The following is a 21,800-nucleotide window of genomic DNA, read 5'->3' as shown; positions in this document are numbered from 1 at the left end:
TATTTTTAAGTGATATGAGGGCTTGCAGTTTAAGAATGAATTAGCATTACATCAGCTCATTTGACTAAATCGAAAGAGAATCTGGTTCATATGCCTTTGAAGCTTTTCTTTCTACATAACAAATGGCTCTTACGCCCTTTGTCTAAATATATATGGAAGGAATCTTCCCATTAAGACACCAGGAGCTCTCATTTTTAATTGGTTTAGGTAACCTGAGACAGCAACTTACGTTTTTTTATTTAAAGTAGCTTCTATTCTATACATGGGCCAATACTACTCTTCAAAAATAAATTTATTCCATTTTTTTTAAGAATTTTTTTAAAATAAAGACAGAATCAAGATTCTGCAATTAAGTTTGTCTAATTTCTCTACAGTAATTTGTTGAAGCTTCAAATTATCTATAGTCAAATAAAGCTGTGTTGTTGTTTTTTAAAAAGAAAATGGGTGAGGTTTCTCCTTTTAAAATTCAAGATGCAAATTAGCCAAAGTGAGCTATCACTAATAATGTTGACAACATAAAATGATATCATTATAAGCAATGTATCTTGGCTCTGTTCCCTCCTCCCACCTACCAGTTGCTGCTTGTCACGCTCTAGGAACACATGAAGGGCGCACTGTTTCATGTTACAGAAGGCAGATCAAGGAATCTGACAGCTTACGGTAGTCACATTCCCAAGCATTGGGGATAAACAAGATATTGATATACCACTTCTGGGTGGAAGAGAAAACAGCTAACATGATTTAGTGGTTAAGATCCAGAACAGTGGTTTTCAAAATATGGTCTGGGGGCAATTGGGTGTCCCTGAGACTCTTTTAGAGAGTCCAGAAAATCAAATATTTAAAAATTTCTCAGCTTTAATTTATAATAGAGTAAAAAATCAATAGATGCAGCCCACATAAACCAAAGCACTTTGGAGTCCTCAATCATCATCCACAAGTAGGTCTCAAGATCATAATGTTTGATCTCAGGATCTAGTCGGAGAACCACTGGTTTAGAAGTAGGGAATCTACCTTCAGGATTGGAAACTCACTGGGTAAGTTTGGGCTAGGTACTTTTTTTGAATCTATCTCATTAAGGGTCACTGTAATAGAGAAAAATACATTCCCTTAAACTCCTAAAAGTTGAAGACAAATCTAACTAAATTAATTTAAAAGAAGAAGAAGCCAAAAGGTTGTGTTTTGCAACCACAATTACAACTTCCATTTTGGGGGAAGATGTTGGAGAAGATTGGAGGTGACAACTGCAAACGACCTTTGAAGGAGATGATTACATAGTCTCGTCAGTTCAGGTGAGATCCAAGCATGGGACAGAAACCATACCTCAACATTCCAAATGAAAACTCCCTATCCAATATATTCTATCACAGAGGACATGTTGATGGTCCCCACCTAACAGAAATTTCAGAGAAGGCACTTGGAAACAAGCATTTTTGGAGAAGGGGGATTGATATGGAATAGCTTATCCAAAGAGGCACAACTGGTGTCTTCTCTGGTGTTTAGACACCTGATAAAGACATGTTTTTTTTTCCAAAAAGATTTCAGAAAGGAATGTTGTTATAATACCTGTCCTAAAAACAGAGAAGAGCTTGATATCTTTTGGTTATGATTGTATTGCATTATTCTCTTTTTGCTCTATTATTTTACACAGCATTGTAAAATGCCTCTTAAAGTCAATTTGATTGAGGCAAATAAATATTCAAAACAGAATTTATAAGTATATAATTATCTACAGCAACAGATGAATAAATATTTGTCAAAAATCAAACTAAGAATCTTCTGTTCCTAGATGCTCTCAATATGTTTTTATTTGTCTATTTTATTACCAGCTACTAAAAATATTGGTTCGGTCTAATTCTGGTACAACGCAGTATCAACTATTGGCACTATATGATAAGAGTATATATTTAACTAAAATGTTTAAGGATTTGTTGCAGAAAAAAGGATTTTTGGTGTTTTAACCTTAAAAATAAAAATAAGATAATCACTTACCATCCAGTAACCAAGGCTGAGTTTGCATTTTCTCCAGTTCTGTCATCATTACGCGTGTAATTACATGATCTGGTACCAAAAGACCTTTCTCAAGGTGCTGCTTTGCCAATATACCGATATCTGTTTGTGGGTGGAAAAAAGCCTATGAGCATTTAACCAAGGTATTTCTAATGCTTCTTATGCATTTAAATGGGTTTCTCTCTGTGTGTGTCTGTTTCTTCTGCTATAATACCAGTGTAGTCAGAGAACAGCTTGTTCAGAAATGAGAAATAAATTACCTAAATGTGAAAGATTATGCAATTACTTCTGAACAATCACTGCTTCTTTTCCTCTAGAAAACTTGATGCCGCAGATTAGGTATTTAGATAAACTGTGTATTGGCATTAATAACCAATACACTAATTGCTTCTCTAATTTTCATTACCAAAATTCCAGCTCCTAATAGTAACTGCCAATAAATGAGTAACATGGACTTTTACTTAATTATTTTAGGGAAAGGGTCCATAGTGGAAGTTTTCCCCTTTGTGAAATGAGGATTCTGGAAAAACAGAAATCTTTTTTATATGGTAATGTTATTAAGAATTATAATTACAACACTAATAACTCATACAAAGTTTAAAAAAACTAAAAGAAATGGTAAAAAGAGCAGAAAAGGAAAAAGAGAAAGAGGAAACAAAAAAATTAAAACATAGTAAAGAAAAATAACATATATAAAAAAGTGATTTCCCATTTTCATCTTCTTCACAAGTGTAAACAATTTTAGTAACTTATTACCTTCTCTTAAAATGCAACAAATGATCTATTTTTCCCATAACCCATCTCTTATCTATTTAAAAAAAAATCTGTAAAATCTCCCTCATTTCGGACCTGATGTCAGCAAAGCAATCCAGCAAGGGTCACCAGAGATAATATACCTATTTGGCCTTAATCAAATAAACCAACTTTATTTCCCCTTTTTTTGCTAATAATCTTGATTTTTACTTCCTTCAAATAATGTTGATTTCTTTTCATTTTTTTGTCCCTTCCTACAAAATTCTTCAAAGTTTCACCAAATAGCTTTTGTAAATCTAATACAAGAAAATTATCCAGGTCACTCTTTTTGTTGTTTCTATGTTCTTTTTAATTAATTAAGAATTAATTAAATTTAAGACATCAGCCGATTTATTTTGTATGTCCAGTGTAACATTTTTCCATGTCATTCTTGCAGTCATTTTTAAATACATTTTCAATGCAGTCTCAATCTTGTCAAGTAGAACTTGTTCCCCTTTTAGACATAACCTTTTAGACATAATCTATCTACAGAGTCAGGCACTATTAAAATTAACTTCTGGGACCACTCTTCAAAGATATTCAATATGTCCAATGTTAGAATATTTTGCTTCATTTTGTAATTATAAGTCATGTTTGAGTGTTTTTTTTTCCTTTAATTGTAATCTTTTTAGTTTCTTCTATCATCCGATTTTTAAAATCTTGTTTTTAAAAAAATCAAAATAAAAGCATTTTCCTACAGAAAAGATTCTTTCTAATTAATTCCAAAATCTTATTTCTGGACACTTAGTCCATTTGTAACTTTCTAAAAACAAAGTTTTAATCACTATTTAGCTGTTTATTCAAAAACAAATTAAGTTCTTAAACTTGAAATTAAAATTACTTTCAGTAAGGACAGAAGGAAATTCACCCAGTTGATCCAAAGATTCCTAATAGCTGAAAAGCAATTAATAAGCAGTTTGTGAAAGTGATTAGGTAAAGTGATTATTGTGAAATATGTGAACTTAGTGCCCTTTCAAAGGCAACACCACAGTTGGAGCAAGATGGCTACTCCCTCATCTCCCAAAGTTCTAAATCCACCAGAGACAACTGTCTTGCAGTCACCTCATGAGGAGCAGCTGCCTGAAGCACTTGTGAGTGATCTCAAGTCCTCTCTTTGTCCAGAGAGGAATTATCAAAAAGCCAGTCTACTTGTCTGGCTCTTTATTCACCTGCAGTTGTCAGTTCCATTTTTCTCATAGCCATTTTCAGTTAGCCATTCCTTCCCCAGAAGCCAAGAAGAGGAAGCATCTCAAGCATTGAAAGTACAGGTAGTCCTATGACCACTACTGAGTCCAAAATTTATGTTGTTAAATGAGACATTTGTGAGTCTTGCCCCATATTAAAACCTTTCTCAACATAGTCGTTAAGTGAATCACTGCAGTTGTTCAGTTAATAACATGGTTGTTAAGTGAATCAGGCTTCCCCATTGACATTGGTTGTCAACAGTTCCCATCAGGCTTCCCGATTGACATTGGTTGTCAAAAATTCCCAAAAGGCCACCACATGTCACCAGGGCACTGCAACTGTCATAAATATGAGCCTGAGTTTTGACCATGTAACCACGGGGATGCTGTAGCAGTCATAATTGTGAAAAATGGTCGTAAGTCACTTTTTAGTGCTGTTGTAACTTCAAATGGTCACTAAATGAACTGTTGTAAGTCTAGGACTACCTATATAATGTTTGTTTTATATGTGGGTGCAACTCAAAGACTTTTTGCTAGCACATATGACCAGCAATTTGGTCATTAACTGAACTGATTGTTAAGTAGAAAATCACATGACTATGACTGTGCTTACAATTCTCCTTCAGCTTTCCCTATGTTTTACAGCATCAGAAGTATACTATCCCAACCATCTGAATGAACCCAAACAGCTAGGAAGGTTTCTGAACTTGAGGCAGGCAGAAGATAGCTAAAAGGGCAAATCTTGTTTTTTCCCTCACTGCCCTTTAGAATCCTCACCCTAGTGCTAAGATAATTAGCAAGAAGAGAATTGTTTGTATTTGTTTTCACTGGAAAAGACAGGATTACAAGACACACAGTTGGAGATACACATGGAAAAGAATGTGACACTATCAGCTGCTTGCCTAAGCAGGCTGGTACATGAGGGGGCAAAAGAAACTATTTACTATGAAACTGATTAGGATCTTGTCAACTGCTGCCCTCAGCTGCCAATAGGCTTGGAGGGTTCTAATCAACTCATTAAAGTCACAGAGCCAAGACTCTTAACTTGCAGTTAGCACTTGCAGTGCTGCAGAAAAAAAAACTCAAAAAGAGATTTGTTTGTTTAGGCAATCTCTCCAGTCTGTGAAGGGTTGAGGGAGGGGAAAGGATCAGGAATAGGACAATGCCTATTGGCTGGAGAAAATATAACACACACACACACACACACACACACACACACACACAGGAAGAGGGAGGGAGAGAGACTACAAAGGTTGTAAATGCAGACATTGGCTGCAAAGTTCCTTTTTCACCACTGTCATAACTGCGGATCAATTACTATCCAAGGTATTTGCTTAAAGAGTACCACCTGTACAAGGTATCTTAGAATTGGACCTTTTCTAACCAGAAAATTAGCAGGAGCGGCACAGAGAAGAGATTAAGCAGGAAGCGCCAATCAAACCTAAGAAAAAAGGAAACCAAATCTTGCCCAACTATTTCAATATTATCCCCAGTTCTTCAGCTATCACAGTGATGGCGAACCTTTTAGAGACTGAGTGCCCAAACCGCAACCCAAAACCCACTTATTTATCACAAAGTACGAGGGCCACATCACATTCTGGTGCCCTGAGGGGGGAGGGGTATAGCCCACTGGATATAGCCCACTGGGTGGGCGTGACTGCAGTGGTCACAGCAGACAGGGTGGGCGTGGCTAGGGTGGGCGTGGCCACCTTGATGTTGCTCATGGTGGGGAAGCCTGTGGGTGCCGGGCAGGGTTGGGGAAGATCCAGGAGGTCTCTGCTGGGTGTGGTGGTGGCTCAGAAAGCTCATCCTATGGAGTGAGGCAGGGGGCAGGGTGGGGGTGCCATTGCTGCAGGGCAAGGCAAGGTGAGGCAGGGGCCGGGGCGGCTGCTGCCTGACACCATCAGCCCCTGCACACTGAGGCCAGCAAGCGCATGGGGGCCAATGGTGTTTGTCACTAGCCACAGTCTGCCGGCCCCTCAACCGGTGCACTCTGGGGATCCACAGTATGCTGCCAATACCAGGCCAGCCCTCCAGCAGCAGGCAGAGTAGGGGAGGGGGGGAGAAACATGATGCAGACCGCTGGACGCACCTACTCCGTCCCATCTGTTTTTGCTTGCGGTTGGAGAGCAGGTCACTGCTAGTCATCTTGGCCCCCTCGCAGATCTTGCCCTTGGCCTGCGCATGGAGCCTGTTCCCCTCATGCACCTGATGCACCTTGGCCCCACCTCGGGCCGCCGTGGTGGCCTAATGGACCTGCATGAACTGCTGGCAGCGGCAGCACGCATGCCCACGGAGAGGACTCTGAGTGTCGCCTCTGGCACCCGTGCCATAGGTTCGAGACCACTGAGCTATCAGAACAGAGAGTCCTAGGATTAACTGAATATAGATGTACAGCAGAGATTCTGCTGTACAGGTAGTCCTTGACTTACAATCATTCATTTAGCTACTCTTTGAAGTTACAACAGCACTGAAAAAGGTGACTCAAACTGGGCCTCACACTTACACTTATTGCAGCATTGTCACGACCATATGATCAAAATTCGGGTTCTTGCAACCAGCATATATTTATGACGGTTGCGGCATCCCGGAGTCCCATGATTGCCATTTGCAGCATTCAGAGCTAGCTTTGGATAAGCAAAGTCAGGGGATGTCAGATTTGTTTAACAACCGCATGATTTATTTAACAACTGCAGTGATTTGCTTTAAAATGGTGGCAAAAAAAGGATGTGAAATTGGGTGTGATTCATTTAACAACCGCCTTGCTTAGCAAACTCTGGTCCCAATTGTACTCATAGATCACCTTTACAGGCTTTTAACCATTTTGAAACTATTGTTGAACATTTTGCAAAATGAAGCCTTGGAGTCCACAAAGAATTCCATCTGCAGTAGGGAGAGAGATAAACTGACATATGTGCCAAAGATTTGAAATGTATTTTACATTGTTTATCAGCTATTTCTTCTTTAAAATGCAAATGCTACATTACTTGCATCATATTGGAACTACATGGTGGTTCCTGGAACTGCAGTTTTTATGGGATTTTTTGGCCCATTTAATATTAATATTTCAAAAGGGGCAATTTATCAGAAAATCAATGCATCATTTCTTCTAGCAGTTTGGACAATCAAATCTTCCAAAACAGACAGCTCTAACCTTGAGAAACTAGAGTAATTAAATATATTCTTATTTTATTGTAAACCTGGGTTCCACATAATATCTAAAATCCTCAAATAAAATAACCCTTACCCTAAAACAGCATTCATATTAGTCATGGATTAGATTATTTATTTACAGTATATACTGGCAATAAGACAATTAAAATAGAATAATACATTACAGAACCAAACATTGGAAAAAGAAACATTCCACTCGGGATCCATCAGTTTTCAAGTTACACATTACAAATTATACATATAAGCTTTGAATAGAAAGTTATTAAATTATCCATCCAGAATGTTTTAGCAAGTCCTTTCCTGCTCATAGACAACCTATGAGCAAGAAACTCACATAATTCTTTTTACATGTTAATTTGATGGGGGGAAAATCCTTTGATGAAAGGGAAACTTTTAGGACAACATCTTATCTCCTACCAAGTCTACCTTTTTTAGCATATAGGCAAGAAAAATGAATTACTGAGTATATTTGCAGCTAAACTAAACTTTGATTTCCAAGAAAAGATTTAATATGCTTTACAGCAATAATAATATACAAGTGGATAAACATAATATTTATTGATCACATGTATATCATCACCCATCTTACAAAAAGCAACTCCGGTCAGTATAATCTGCAGAAAATACATTTTGCAAGGAGAACTGTTGGTTTATTGCCAACAGCTGTTTCAAGTAACTTATGGACATCACTAGATGCACAGCATCACAAACACACAAAAAAGGAAAACAGATTTTTTATTGGAAAAAAAAGATACCGAAACACAACCCAATCAGGAGATTGCAGAACAGATTGTAATGTATGTGTGAAATGTACAAATTTTCAATTTAGAAAATTAAAAGAGAATCAGTGTGACCAGGCAATTTTACCTGGAGAACATAGAATATAGATAAACATAACGGATATACAGGTAGTCATCAACTTATGATTGCAATTGGAACCAGATTTCTAATAATAAATAGTTATGGTCATAATTTGAGGCACCCCATGACCAGATTGTGTAGTGGTCATTAAGCAAATATCATGGTCGTAAGTGTGAACCCATTCTGCTGAAGGAGTTTTTTTTCCCCAGAAACTGACAAAAAACATCACAAATCACGGTCATGTAACAAAGGATGCCACCTCCAACCATAAAAGTGAACCAGTTGCCATGCTCCTGAAATCACGAAGGCACAACATTTTATGATGGCGAGAAGTACTTTACAGGCTGTAAAGCACTAGTTCCAGGACCACTGTAATTTTGAACAATTGTTAAGTGGGTCAATCTTCTGAGAAACCTTTATAATGAACAAGGACCTACTGCAAGAACTCAGTTTGGAGAAAGTGGTTCAGAAGAATGAAGGATGAGAATTATCCCCATATCAGCTTATTCACTTAATCAGTGAATAAATTATAATACATCATCATTTCTACATATTTACAATACATGTGTGTGTGTGTGTGTGTGTGTGTGTGTGTGTGTGTGTGTGTGTATAAATAATAAAATGTAAATGCAATATAATGGATCTGAGGGGGACAAAGCACATGAATCAAAACTGGAGGATGAAATTCTTACAATCTGAGATGAGAAAGTAGTGGCAATTTGTTGGCTGAAAGATTCAGAAGAAAGCTCATTAGTAAAGTAAAATGGAAAGTGAAAAATCTGGGTTAATATTAAATAGGGAGATGACAAAGATTTGTCAACTAGAAAGCTTAATGAATTCACAGTTAATGATGAAGAAAAGAATGTGGGAGATGGTTTTGTTCCTGTGAGGTCAAGAAAAGACACAGATGGACAGCGGGCTAGAGATTAACTCTATAGAGGAAGGAAATGAAATCTGGGCAAAGTCCCGAAGGACAGGATTATTTCTGACACCAAGGAGCAGAATATAGTTTCTGGTCATTAAATATTCTGTGAAAGAAACAATTGCATATTCACTTTAGTTCAACACTCTCCTTTATGAGTAAGTTCTATTTATTCCTCTTTTAGCACCTTAATTCTTTGGGAAAACAATTATTCTAGGTTTCCATTATAGGCCCCCTGTTAAAAACTGTCTCCTTCTTACTGAAATGAAGGGAGCTTGAGACAGCTCGAGAGACCCTGGGCTGTGGCCTGTTTTCAAAGTTTAACCAGCATGCTTAACATGTAGCCTTTAAGCATGGTTGGGGTTTTGTTTTCAATACACAAGCACACACAATTAGGTTTCAGTTCAACACTCCTTCTGGGTTCATTTTTAACATCAGACATCCAAGTAGAATCCCTGCCACGAATCCCACTCTTCCCAGTTACAACTGGCTGAGTAACTGCAGCTTAAACCTGGCAGGGATAGTCTAGCTCGGTTAACCAGAGCCAATCGAACTTCCTATGGGATTTCTACGATGTATCATACATGGAGCTACTTTTGGAAAAGAATTCGAACCTTCAACTCATACAAAAAGGGAGCAGCCAGAGCTGCAACTGTAAATGAAGCTGATTCGTTCACCTCTCTCTTTTGTTTTGGAAGCCTGAAAAGGTTGCCTATGGTTTTTAATTCAATCCTTCCTTTCAAATCTTTAAATGGCTTGAGGCCTAGATAAATCTCAAGGCCACTTAGTCCTATGCAAAACTGCCTGTTTTAAAAAGTTTCCAATTATGGCTTTTTCCAAAGGCCCTTTGCTCAAAAGCTGAGGTGTATTAAATCTATGAAGGCTTTTAGACTTAAATTCTACTATATAGAAGTGTGAATATACACACACATACACACATACCCACACACATATTCATACTTCCCTTGCAATTTTCATGGAGAAGGTGCCTTAACATATTTATCTATCTGTACATTTAATTATTAGCTTAGTTTTATTTATACAATTTATAGGCCGCCTAACTTCTAATGCCTCTGGACAGCTTACAATTAGAATAGAATAAAATATTACAAAATACAAAGAAGAAATCATGAACATTCTCCAAATCAACATATTAAACAAAACCTATCTAACAGGAATTGCTCTTCATTCTGACCCAGAGCTTCTGATCCTTAATCTACATCTTCAATGACTGTTTTATGGCTGCATTCTCATTTATTATAAAATATTATTGTTCTGAATGGCTCAGAAACCCATTTTAGTTACTCTTTGAACAATAAAGAGTAAACCCCAAATTTAAGACTAATACAATTAGATTCTTGTATTAATCACTAGTTTGTTTAAACACAGCTTGCTTTGGTTTACCTAACATGCTGACTCAACACAACATAGTAAACCAAGCAAGCACATTATAACCTACCATGTTGTGTGAACCACACTAAAAGTGAGATGTGTGTTAACTGCATATTGATAAGTCTTGTAGGATGATTCCCTTTAAAAAAGAAGTCACTTGAGAACATAAGGCAAAGTCCTTTGAAAGCAGTAACCACAACAATCAAGTGAAGAAAAACCACAAATCATTAATGTTAGTAACAATCAAAAGGCAGAAGTCAAAAAAAAAACAACTCTGAAAATCCTATTTTTGTTATTTGGAATACTTATTTTAATACTTGTTGGGATATATGGAGGGGAAAGAAATTAGAAAAAAAAGCAACAATCCTATCAATAAGCTCTAAAAAGATCAGTTCAGATCACTCTAAATTACAATGTTTATATAGAAAATGATATATCAGGAAAACTGGTAGCCAAATGAATAGCAGAAGGGTTAGTCATAGATTAAATAAATAGGAGTGTCATTAAAATCAGGCCAAGAGTGAGAGTGTGTATATTCTGTCACTGAAGAACTATAGAAAATTTTTTAAAAAAATTAAAATAAATCCACATATCTGCACACATGACATTAGCTGTTTCTTACAGCAATTCATGCCCTTCTTTGTAATCTTCCTACAAAGCTTGATTCAGTTCACTAGAAATAGTAAGCAAAATAGTTATGCAACAAACAACTGCAAATGGCCTATAATAACACTTGGTACATGCAGATTTTTTCACAACAATGTATGTTGCAAGCTTGTTTTAAAATAGGATATACCGTACATATATTTGTATACTGTATATACCTACAGACTTAAGTCTGGGAAATAGCTATGATCTGCTCACTGAGATCAAGTATTGCTTCCTTATTAAAATACATCATTGTAATTATTTTTGATATTTTATTACAAAGCCCTTGAGAGTTTATATACACATTTGATTATTCACTTCAAAGCACTCAGTCATCACCTATTAGATTACAGTATCAGTCCTACTTCTATAGGAAATAAACTTTACATACATCCTGAAGACTTTTGGATAAAAGCAACTTTGTGGTTGGAATAAGACAGGGGTCTTCAAACTTGGCCCTTTTATGACTTGTGGACTTCAACTCCCAGAATTCCTCAGCCAGGCAGGATATTCAGAATACTTCTATCCAGAACAGCCATGTTTCAAACTTACACCCATTTTCAGATTGGGATTAGAACACAGCATATATATCTCAACCTGGTCATGGACTAACTAAAAGTAGTTGTTCAGTTCATTCAAGAGTTTGTGCATAAAATTTTCATAGTTCCTGTGGGCCTAAGAAAATAGGCGTTGTTTGGTGGCAAATGCATATTTCATTCTAGTGAATGGTAATAATGAAAGAAAAAAATTATAAATTCTTAGAAAAACGTTTTGTACAAATGGGATCAAGGAAAAAAAGCTATGTCAGGTGACATAAATGGATCGCTGGGAGCAAACTAGGTGAATACAAAGCAGCAATCAGGTCCAAGAATAAATCAAAACGACTGATGAGTATCTGCTTAGTAACAGTTCTGTTTGTTTAATGTATGGTCGAACAATAAGTCTATTTCATGCATAGCCATGGCAAAGGAATTAACGTAAATCTAAAAACATGCTTGATTGTATTGTTTACAGTAAAAACTGAAGGGCTTAGTGAAGAATTCAAGGGTCAAGGAAGGTTTCTTTGGCTTGAGTCAGACTATCAAAAGCAAAACTGGAGGAAAACAAACAAGAAAAGAGGAAGAAGTGAAAGAAATTCAACTGAAAGTAAAATGACTACAAAAAAATAAAAGTATGAGTCCTTAATGAAAAAGTATTAAGGGTAGATTAACACACACACATGAATCCAACAAACTGATTGGGTACTACATATATAAAAAAGGGAATATGTAAGCTGTATAGAAAGAATGATGATACAGAGTGTCACAGGTGTATGCAGAGCAGTTTTTCTCAACCTCTGGGGAATTCTGGGAGTTGAAGTCCACCCATCTTAAAGTCACCGTGGTTGGACTGCTTTACATACATCTATGGCAGGGGTTCTCAACCTTGGCAACTTTAAGACTTGTGGACTTCAATTCCCAGAATTCCTCAGCCAGCTTTGCTGGCTGAGGAATTCTGGGAGTTGAAGTCCACAAGTCTTAAAGTTGCCAAGGTTGAGAACCTCTGATCTATGGCATGGGTGTCAAACTTGCCACGTCACGTGATGTGTCGCAACATATCGTGACTTTTTTCAGATTGCCAGAGCTGAGGTGGGCACGGCCTCCACGTGATGCAACCGGCCCGTGGGCCGGCAGTTTAACACCCCTGATCTATGGCATATGAATAAAAATGCACACACAAAAATAGTGAACTTAGTAGATTTACTTAATTTCCTTTTTTGCCATTTATCCTGGTTTTTTTTATTTCTTTTTATGACTTTTTCTGTGCTTTGCATTAAAACTGCTTGCCCAAAAGGTAATAATATGGCAGGTTCGTATATAGAATATATAAGAATGTACAAAGTACACAATAACAATTATGTCTTTCCTACGATGAGTAAAACAGCATTTCAGACAACTATTATTTTAGAATAAAGTTAAAAACATTGTAGCAATCCTAGTTTTTTGTCTTAAATATAAAATACAGTTTTCTCTCCATTGTGACCTAGTCCAAAAACTTCCAAGGTAAAACATTTTATTTTCCTTGGGAAAAAAAAAAAACAACGGCAAGCTACTGATTTAACAAGCTTGTACATTAATAAGCATATATGGACATCTGCTATAGTTAATTTCACACCAGCCAAAGTAAATAATGCACTAAGAATGTTATAGCTCAACTATCAAAACCAACCAATCATACCAGAAATCACAATAAAGTTTCTTGATGATGTTTTCCAGTAATGTGTTCTGATGGTGCTAAAAGAAAATATTTTATAATTGTAATTTTAGATCTTACAATTTCAAATTTGTTTCCTAACCATAACTAAATGAGAATTTAAACACATACACATAAATTGAAGACTAAATCTACCATTTTTTTTATTACGGTCACAGACCAGGAAAAAAATTACCATCAGTCACCTCCTCTACATAGATTGCATTAAGCTGTACGTTAAGAGTGAACGAGACATTGACTCGCTGATCCATTGACATAGATCAACAGTGAGAACATTGGGATTTCATTTGGACTAGAGCATGTGGTCAGATGATAGTATAGAGAGGGAAGGTAATTAAGACTATTGGGTGGAACTACCAGTGGGCCTTATAGCAGACATACAGACTAGCTACAATTACCTTGGTATCCCACTGTCATATGGGAACCCTAATGAAGAGGGAAGGAAGATAGCAACATCAAAGAACCACCAAAGGTTAAAACAAGTCCTGAAGAGCCAGCTCAATGGAAAGAAGAAGAACTATGTTATCAATATGTAAACTCTCCCAAGTATCAGATATTGGTATAGTGAGCTGTCCAAAGGAGGACATGGAAGCTACCAATGTGAAGACCCAGGAAATCTTCATAATGCATGGATGTTTCCATCCCAAGTTCAATAACCAGAGACTGTATACCAGCCAGAACAAAGGTAGGTAAGTTCTGGTGAGTGTCAAAGCCACCATCCTCGATGAAACCTAGGACATCAAGGACTACATCAGCCAGATGGAACCCAAAGATGAGCTACTGAGAATGCCTGAGATGGAAGAAGAAATGGAAGGAAGATTAAGCAAAGGAAGTGCCATGACAAGATAAAACCCTGGATGGGACATACCATCGACAGATAGCTGAGGTGGCAGACACTGGGAAATCCTACCAATGGCTGAAAAGGGCTGGACTAAAAAACAGCACTGAGGCATTGATCAGGCACTGAGTAAAAGAATAGGCACTAAACATCAAATCCATAGATGCAGTAGTCTACCAAAGTAGATAAGTCCCAAGGTTCAGACAGTCCAATGCATAGTGGCAGGGTGTAAGGTGCAGGCAGGAATAGCATAAACTGAATGGCACAACCCAAGAACCTAACACTACTGTATGTACAGGAACAACATGAGCTGTGGTGGCGCAGTGGTTAAAATGCAGTATTGCAAGCTACTACTGCTGACTGCCAGCAGTTTGGCAATTTGAGTCTCACCAGCTCAGAGTTGACTCAGCCTTCCATCCTTCCAAGGTCGGTAAAATGAGGACCCAAGTTGTTGGGGGCAATATGCTGACTCTGTAAATGGCTTAGACAGGGCTATACACTACCGTCCCAAGGCCAGATAGAAGATTTCACAAAAGGTCATGAAAAATAATGGCTAACATCCTGTGGGACTTCCAGATCAAGATACAGATAGATGCTGGCCAGTCAACCAGATATCGTGGTAGTAGACTAGAACCAGAAGACAACAGTGGTGATAGTTGTAGTGATGCTAAGTGTCAGCAACACAAAATACAAACCACCATATTTAAATAGTAGTTCCTTTAAAAAAAAAAAGCCATATTTACCTTTTGTAGCAAGAGCGGTACATTTATTCTAGCATCAACTTTTGTGTATCATAGCCTTGCTGCACAGCCTTGTTGTACAGACTATAATCTTAGAGTATAGATACACATAGCCATTGCTGAAAAAAAGGAGGGGAATGAAAATGGAGAAATGAGAGACAGAATTATGTATAGAAGAGTTCACTAATTGAGCAGTAGCTCAAATTGATTTAAGCAGTCTTCCAAGTTTGCAAATACCTTGGGTATTAAATTACACTGATGCTGAGATATATTCCATTTTAATTTATTATTGTGTTTATAGGGGAAGTCTTTAGTACAGAAATTTATAATGTACGTATGTCCATATGCATATACAAGAAATCAAGGTTAAGCTTGGAATTATTGTAAAAGAGCAAATGTCACTGCAATCAAAAGATAAAAATCAAATCATTTGCGCGCGCGCAGATACACACAAAGAGATTTTTATCTTTTAGTTACAGTGACATTTGCTCTTTTACAATAATTTGTATATACCAAGAGAGAAAGAGATGAGAGAAATCTACACAAACTTGCAAAACCAGCCAATTGTGGTTTTTTCCATTTTCAAGCAGGTCACAAATTGACCATGCACAATAAGAATCTCTTCAATTATTCTTGATCATCCAAGTTTTCTGGATCATACAATGCTTTTATCTGACATTTCCAAAATATCTTATTGTACTAGGAAGGCTACCTAAGCTTCTGATAGGATTCAGAAGTGCTTCAGAACTCACAGGAACAAGCATCTCTCTACTATTTATTAAAGTAGCCTGCTCACACAAACCTTTTAAAAAGACACCACTGTTTTGAGAAGTTGACACATCAAAGTTAATATGAAGCAGCTTATTTTTTTTCAGTTCCTTGAGAAACCCTTTTTTGGGGGAAGGGGGCTACTTTAATTAGGAAAGTCCAAAACAGTTCTCCCAGTCCTAGCTAGTACTTGTCTTTCAGGTGAAATAATGAATTAAATTCACTTCCTTGCACAATTAGCAAAGAAAATCAGTGTAACATTGAAACAGATACAATTCCCCTTGTGTAGAAAAACATAATGTACAGAACTTTGAGAGAAAAACAGGCCGTTTGCTGTAGTGATTGAACACATTGGCTAGGGACTGATACATCATGAATCTGAGTCCTGCCTTAGGCACAAAGCCAGCTGGGGGATTTGGGGCCAGTCACTTCCTTCCAGCTCTAGGAAAAAGGCAATAGCAAACCTCTTCTGAAAAACCTTGCCAAGAAAAATGCACGGACTTGTCTGTGTAGTTGTCAGAGTTATTCAAAGGCACCAAAAATAAAATAAAAATATTTTTTTTGTTTTTGCTAGCAATAATAATAACATATTTTTATTACTAAATGCCAATGTTGATACTTTATTTTATCCCTACTTAGTCTTACTTAAGGCAGCTGGACATTCAAAGGCCAGCAAGACATGTGTTTTTTTTTATTCCAGCTTACTTCAAAACAGCTGGCACTGTACCTAATTAAACAGTACCACTATCACTCTCTGTCCAAGCCGGTTGGCTCTTCTAGACTGGATACTAACCAATAAAGATTTAGTTAAGAAAATGGTAGCAGTAGGTGACTGGTCGCTTAGCCACCATTCAACCATAAAGCTACTCCCCCCTCCAGTTTCAAAGTTCAATGTTACCCCCCTGCAATCACATGACTGCATTTTGAACGCTTGGCAACTGGCCCACATTTACAGCACCGCATGGTCACATGACCACAATTTCCAACGATTTTGCCAGAAACCGACATTTATTTCCCATTTCCAGCCCACAGTGAACAACCAAACTTCACTTAATTGCCACAGGATTATTTGTAGTCAAATGCATTGTCCCGATCCTCAAAATATATATTTTAATAAATTCATAGAAAGTATAAATAAGATATTATGGCATGAGAAACTAGGTTGAAAAGTTGCTCAAGGGCAGCCCTGTAAAATAACACTAGGAAATTCCTAAAGAAGAATGGATATATAACTCGGTCATATCCTTTCTGCAGTAGGTGTGTTTCAAGGACTTATGATGCAACAATTTGACCTGCAACTCTAGCAAGATTTGGAAACATAGCAAAGTGTATTAGAAGTTATGGATTTATTCTAAAGGGCTAGAAAGATCCACTATCTTCTCTGCGTTAAGAGACAGAGAGATCTTGAATACTACCAAGTCCTGAAAACTAATTTGCTGAATTAGTGGCAGCAAAAAGTAACAGCAGCAGCAACCACATATGATCTTGTTTTTGAAATCTAAATGCAAGATGTATGACAGTAGTTGAGATAGATCTTCATACTAATAAATTCATACTTCAGGAACCATACACCCTTCTACTTATCAATTACATTTTTCCAAGTACAGTCTTCCCTCTACTTTTAGCATAATATTGGTTAATCAAATGGGAACCACTAATGCTTAATTTATCATTTGTACGTTCAGTAACATGAACAAATAAAATTGATGGTAATTTCAGGAGACAAGAATATTGCACTCTATAGACAGTCAAAATGACAGCAGTTGCAAGCCTAACAAAGGTTTGGGTACAAAGCACAGTTTTAGAAATACACATCACCATCACTGTATATAATTCTAGATAATTCCATAGCTTTCCAAAAGGAAAAAAAAAAAGTCAAAATAGCTTCTTACAAACTAAATTAAATCTGGTTGCCCAAGCTGCAAACCAAGGGTTGCATGAAGTCCTAAGGCAGTTCTAAAATGCACAATCATAATTATTTGTAACACAAGGAAAGGAAAATGATTCATTGCACAGAGGCTAATCATGTTAACTATATTAAATCAATTTGTTTCTAATTTAATCCAATGCAGTGTTTCCCCTGTCCACCTATTTTCTGGAACACAACTTCTAACATGAAATGCAAAAGCCAAGTAAGACTCCAGATTCCAAAGAACTCTTTCACCATGTATTTGCTTGTGGTATGGGCTAATGTTACAGCGTTACATAAATCCAAATTAATTTCAAAGAAGAGCACAAACAAATCCGACAACTTTGACAGCCTGAATTATAAAATCCTACTTCAACGTTCCTTTACTTTATAGACCTGCAAAGATTATAAACAGAAAGACTGGCTATAAAGTTACTTTATCAACAGTTGTTAAATGAGACCATGGCGAAACAAGAACTACCTATAGTTCTAACATATAGTTATTAGAAATACTAAATGCCCAATGCCAAGATAAGTGAAGTAACTACTGGATTATTTCTTCCATATTTCTAAGTTACTTTCAGAAATACACATATAGAACTATTTTCAAAAAAAGTTCATGAAGTTAGAGCACAATCTTACATGTATGTATATAGTACTGTACTAAGCCCCATTAAGTTCAGTGGAGCTCTCTTTCAGAAAAATGGGTGAAGGATTGTAGCTAATTCTAACAATCCAAAAACTTAAGCTTTCTGGAGATACTTAAAAAGTTATTTAAAAGAGTGAAACCAGTCAAGTGTACATATTGTGTTAGCATATTACTGCATTGCATGAATCAATGCTTCTCTATGAAGTATGGGATATATAACACACAATACAACTGATTCTACTCTGCTGTAATGCAGGCGCTTCGGATCAAAGCATTTAAAAATGGAGTTATTCCATTCCTCTTTGCAAGTCCTCAGAATATCATTTTTATCTTTATATCGTGCCTGACTAGTATATTTGTCAGAGTCCTAATTTGCCAATACTCAAAGCACAGACTGCAAAACAGCAGGCTCAAAACTCTATAAAACAGCAAATACCTTCTCCACATCCCAAAAATAACATGCCAATCCGTTTACCCCTTCCAAGTGCTACAGACTCACGCACACTTTTTTAGAAGTCAATGCAGATTCCATCTACTGCTGGGTCTGATCTGCCCGAGATTCCCCCGTTTGCCTGCATGCAAGGAGGCACGTACTGGAATACAAAATGCCGAGGAGGCCCGTCCTCTCCCACCCACTTACTTACCACTGTTCGCCACGATGTTCTCCCGCAAAAACTGCCCACTGGAAAGATGCTTGAGACCAAAGCTCTTGGCGATCCTCTCGCACACGGTCCCTTTGCCGGATCCCGGGGGACCCAAGACAACGGCTCGCAGAAGCTTGGAAGCCATTGCAATCAATCTACCGAGGAAAAAGAGTCAGAGTCAAGCGCCGGGATGCCGATTCAAAACCTGCGAAAGGAAGATGGAAACCCGTACCCGTGCCGACGGCGAGGAGAAGAGCAGGGATTCCCCCCCCCCCCCAAGAAAATCAGTTTCCCTAACTTCCCCTTCTTCCAAGCCAGAGACCCGTAAAACCACCGGCAGGTCTTAAAGTCACTGGAAGTCTGGCATAGAAGAAACCAGGATCTGAGCCCGCGGTGAGTTGTTAGTGAGAACATTATTTCGACGGCGTTGATGAAGCTAAATTTTCTAACTCGCCACCCCACACCTCCCCGTCACCCCTGGACGCCGAAGAGGAATGCCTGCCACTCAGCGGCGGGAGCGCGGATGGCTGAATGGTGGTTTGTCACTTCCTGACCCTTTCCCCCAGCCCAGCAAGACGCGCGCCTGTGGAAAGGCGAAGAACCGTGTAGAAAACGTTGCAAAGTTTGGGAAGAAGGGACGCCGGGCACTTTCTCTGGCGTTGCACGTGAGGAAGTTTTCCAAAAACGCCTCTTAACGATCGGACTGGGTTGCCTGGAAGACGCATGAAAACTTTCTCCGGGCTGAAGAAACGCTCAAGTTACAAGCACCGGGCTCTTAAGCCCCTCCGAACCCAGATGATCTGATTTACGGCTCCCGTGCAAACTTTTAATTACCGATTGCCATCTCGTTTACTCAAATCGGCCCTCCGCAAATGCACACGCCCCGATTGAAAGAGCTCTTCTGTTAAGCAGACGAAACAACTAACTCACCCCTTCTCTGAGCAACAGAAAGCAAACGCACAAATCCTAAGAGGGGGGGGGGGGCAAAAATAAGTCCGCAAAATGGCGTTTTTAAAATAGTCGACAGATTGTTTCACATATTCGCAATCTTCGTTGAATCAAATAGAAAAGCAACACTTCACAGTTCCGCCTGCGCCTTTAAGAGAAGTGAGAGAAAGAGAGAGTCTCCGCAAAGACAAACTGTTCCCAATTACTCTGCCCAATTGCACGCAGCAGCAACAGACGCCTCAGTATATCATAAGGAGGGAGGAGATCCCACCAGTTGGAGTCAACAGCAAGCGAACTCCGCCCCCTCTAAAGCAAGGTGTCTTGGGTTCTGTAGTCCTGAACGGCACTTTGTCGGGCGGTTTTCAATAACCCTTGCCACTTAGTTCGACTACCAGTTCCAGAAGCCTACAATCTGAATTGCGATCCACCCTTTTCCATTCACCTTGCCATAGGACTGGATGGAGAGAGAGAGAGAGGCTGGAATGTAGGTGTAGTTGGGCCATAAGGGGAGGGGGGCGGTATATAGAATAGGTGCTGCTGTTTTATAATGTTGCAAATATTGGAGGAGATGCGTATGTGGGAAAGGGAGGGGATTAGCCAGACAGAATTGAATCGGTCGTGAGCTTTGTATTTTTTTTAAAAAAAAAAGCATTGTTATTTTTTAAAAAAATCCTTAACCCTGCAAAGTTCTTCCTCAAATAACTATTTTTTTTTCCTTCATCGTTTCTTTTTTTGGTAAAGTCTCTGAAATATACATTACTGGCAAGGAAATCGAAAGAAGTGATGTTTAATGAGAATGATGTCCAGGATGATGGGTGGAAGCGTGTTTCTTTAGAAGCATGTTTAAACCTGTTTGTTTTTTCTAATGAGGTGATTTCCAAAGTTTCCAAAAGTACAAAAATATAGGTGCGTGCTAGGGAAGGTGAAGAAACTTTTAATGGCCAACCTCCATCTTTGTCTCTGAAAATACGATTTAGATTGATTGTGTAACCCACCTTTATTATTTTATAAGTAACTCAAGGCAGCAAGCATACATACCTTTTCCTCCTATTTTCCTCACAGTAACAACCCCAACTGGCCCAAAGTCATCTACCTTAGAGGTCTCCAAGAGGGCACGAGGGACCGGTTCTGTGGAGAGAGGTTTTTCCGTGGACTGGAGGAGGCGTGGTTTTGTGTGCTGCCTGCATCCCATGGATGGGGCTTTGCTTGTTTGTGCAGCCTGGTTGCTGGCATGCTGCGGCCCGGTACTGGTCCACAGACTGGGGGTTGGGGACCCCAATCTACCTGACTTTCATGCCTGAAATGGAACTAGAACTCAGTCTCCTGGGTTCTAGGCCAGTACCTTAACCCCCACACCAAATTTTTGCAAAAGAGACGTGTAACATTTGGTGGCCTGAAGTCTTTCAGAAAAAGATTCCTATCTTTCCTGTCTAAAAAAACAATAGTAGCTAAACTGGCTCCACGATGTAAGAACAGATAAATTGTATTCTGTTGTAATAATTTCTGTACATTAAAATTAGATTTATTTTTTTTTACAAATGTTAGACTCTACCTGAGGTCCTAGGGACTCAAGTTTCTTGTTTCTGCAACTTTTACAAGAATACTATTTATCCATTTAGTATTCTCAAACTTTTGGACACATCATGTGAAACTCTAGCTCTTTTGAAAAATCTATAATGCAGAGAAAATTGGAAGGAAAGAGAAGTGAATGGCCAGCAGCAAGGTGGATAGTCTCAATTACAGCAGAAATGGGTAAGCTGTTGGAAGAGCTGAAGGACCAGTTGAGGTCAGATCTTCCTGGAGAATATCTGTGACATCTTTAGGAGGCAACATGGTACATAATCAATTCACAAGTTTAGGAACTTCTTCCTGCTTTCCAAGGACATGCCCAGATTCTATTTCAATCTCTTTTCTTTTCAATTATTGGTAAATAAATTGGTAGTGTCTATCAATCTATCAATGGTGTCTACCATAAATAAAGTCTCATTGCAAATTTATTAGATCCATGCCTTCATTTGGTGATTAACTAGATCAGGGTCTTCAAATGTGGCCCTTTTATGACTTGTGGACT

The 21,800-nt window shown here is 38.1% G+C and overlaps 1 protein-coding gene across 4 annotated transcripts in view; it reads right to left on the bottom strand.

Moving 5' to 3' along the window:
• AK4 (adenylate kinase 4) overlaps positions 1 to 19,984 on the bottom strand; it is a 28,021-nt gene extending 8,037 nt beyond the window's left edge. The window contains exons 1-3 of one of the 4 annotated variants that reach the window (XM_039328956.1): positions 19,616 to 19,984; positions 18,782 to 18,936; positions 1,990 to 2,109 (exon numbers count right to left, since the gene is read on the bottom strand). In XM_039328956.1, the coding sequence (XP_039184890.1) occupies positions 1,990 to 2,109; positions 18,782 to 18,926 (265 nt within the window). In that variant the 5' untranslated portion in view covers positions 18,927 to 18,936; positions 19,616 to 19,984. Of the gene's footprint in view, positions 1 to 1,989; positions 2,110 to 18,781; positions 18,937 to 19,079; positions 19,205 to 19,383; positions 19,537 to 19,615 lie in introns of those variants that run through there. The other 3 variants (XM_039328955.1, XM_039328957.1, XM_039328954.1) reach the window with 3 other exon arrangements.
• Positions 19,985 to 21,800: the final 1,816 nt, after the last annotated feature.

This window comes from Crotalus tigris, unplaced genomic scaffold (genome assembly GCF_016545835.1).
Source record: "Crotalus tigris isolate CLP2741 ecotype Arizona unplaced genomic scaffold, ASM1654583v1 scf7180000024385.1074895, whole genome shotgun sequence".
Classification (NCBI taxonomy): Eukaryota; Metazoa; Chordata; class Lepidosauria; order Squamata; family Viperidae; genus Crotalus; species Crotalus tigris.
Note: the sequence above shows the minus strand (reverse complement) of the source record. Positions and strands in the feature narration are given on the sequence as shown.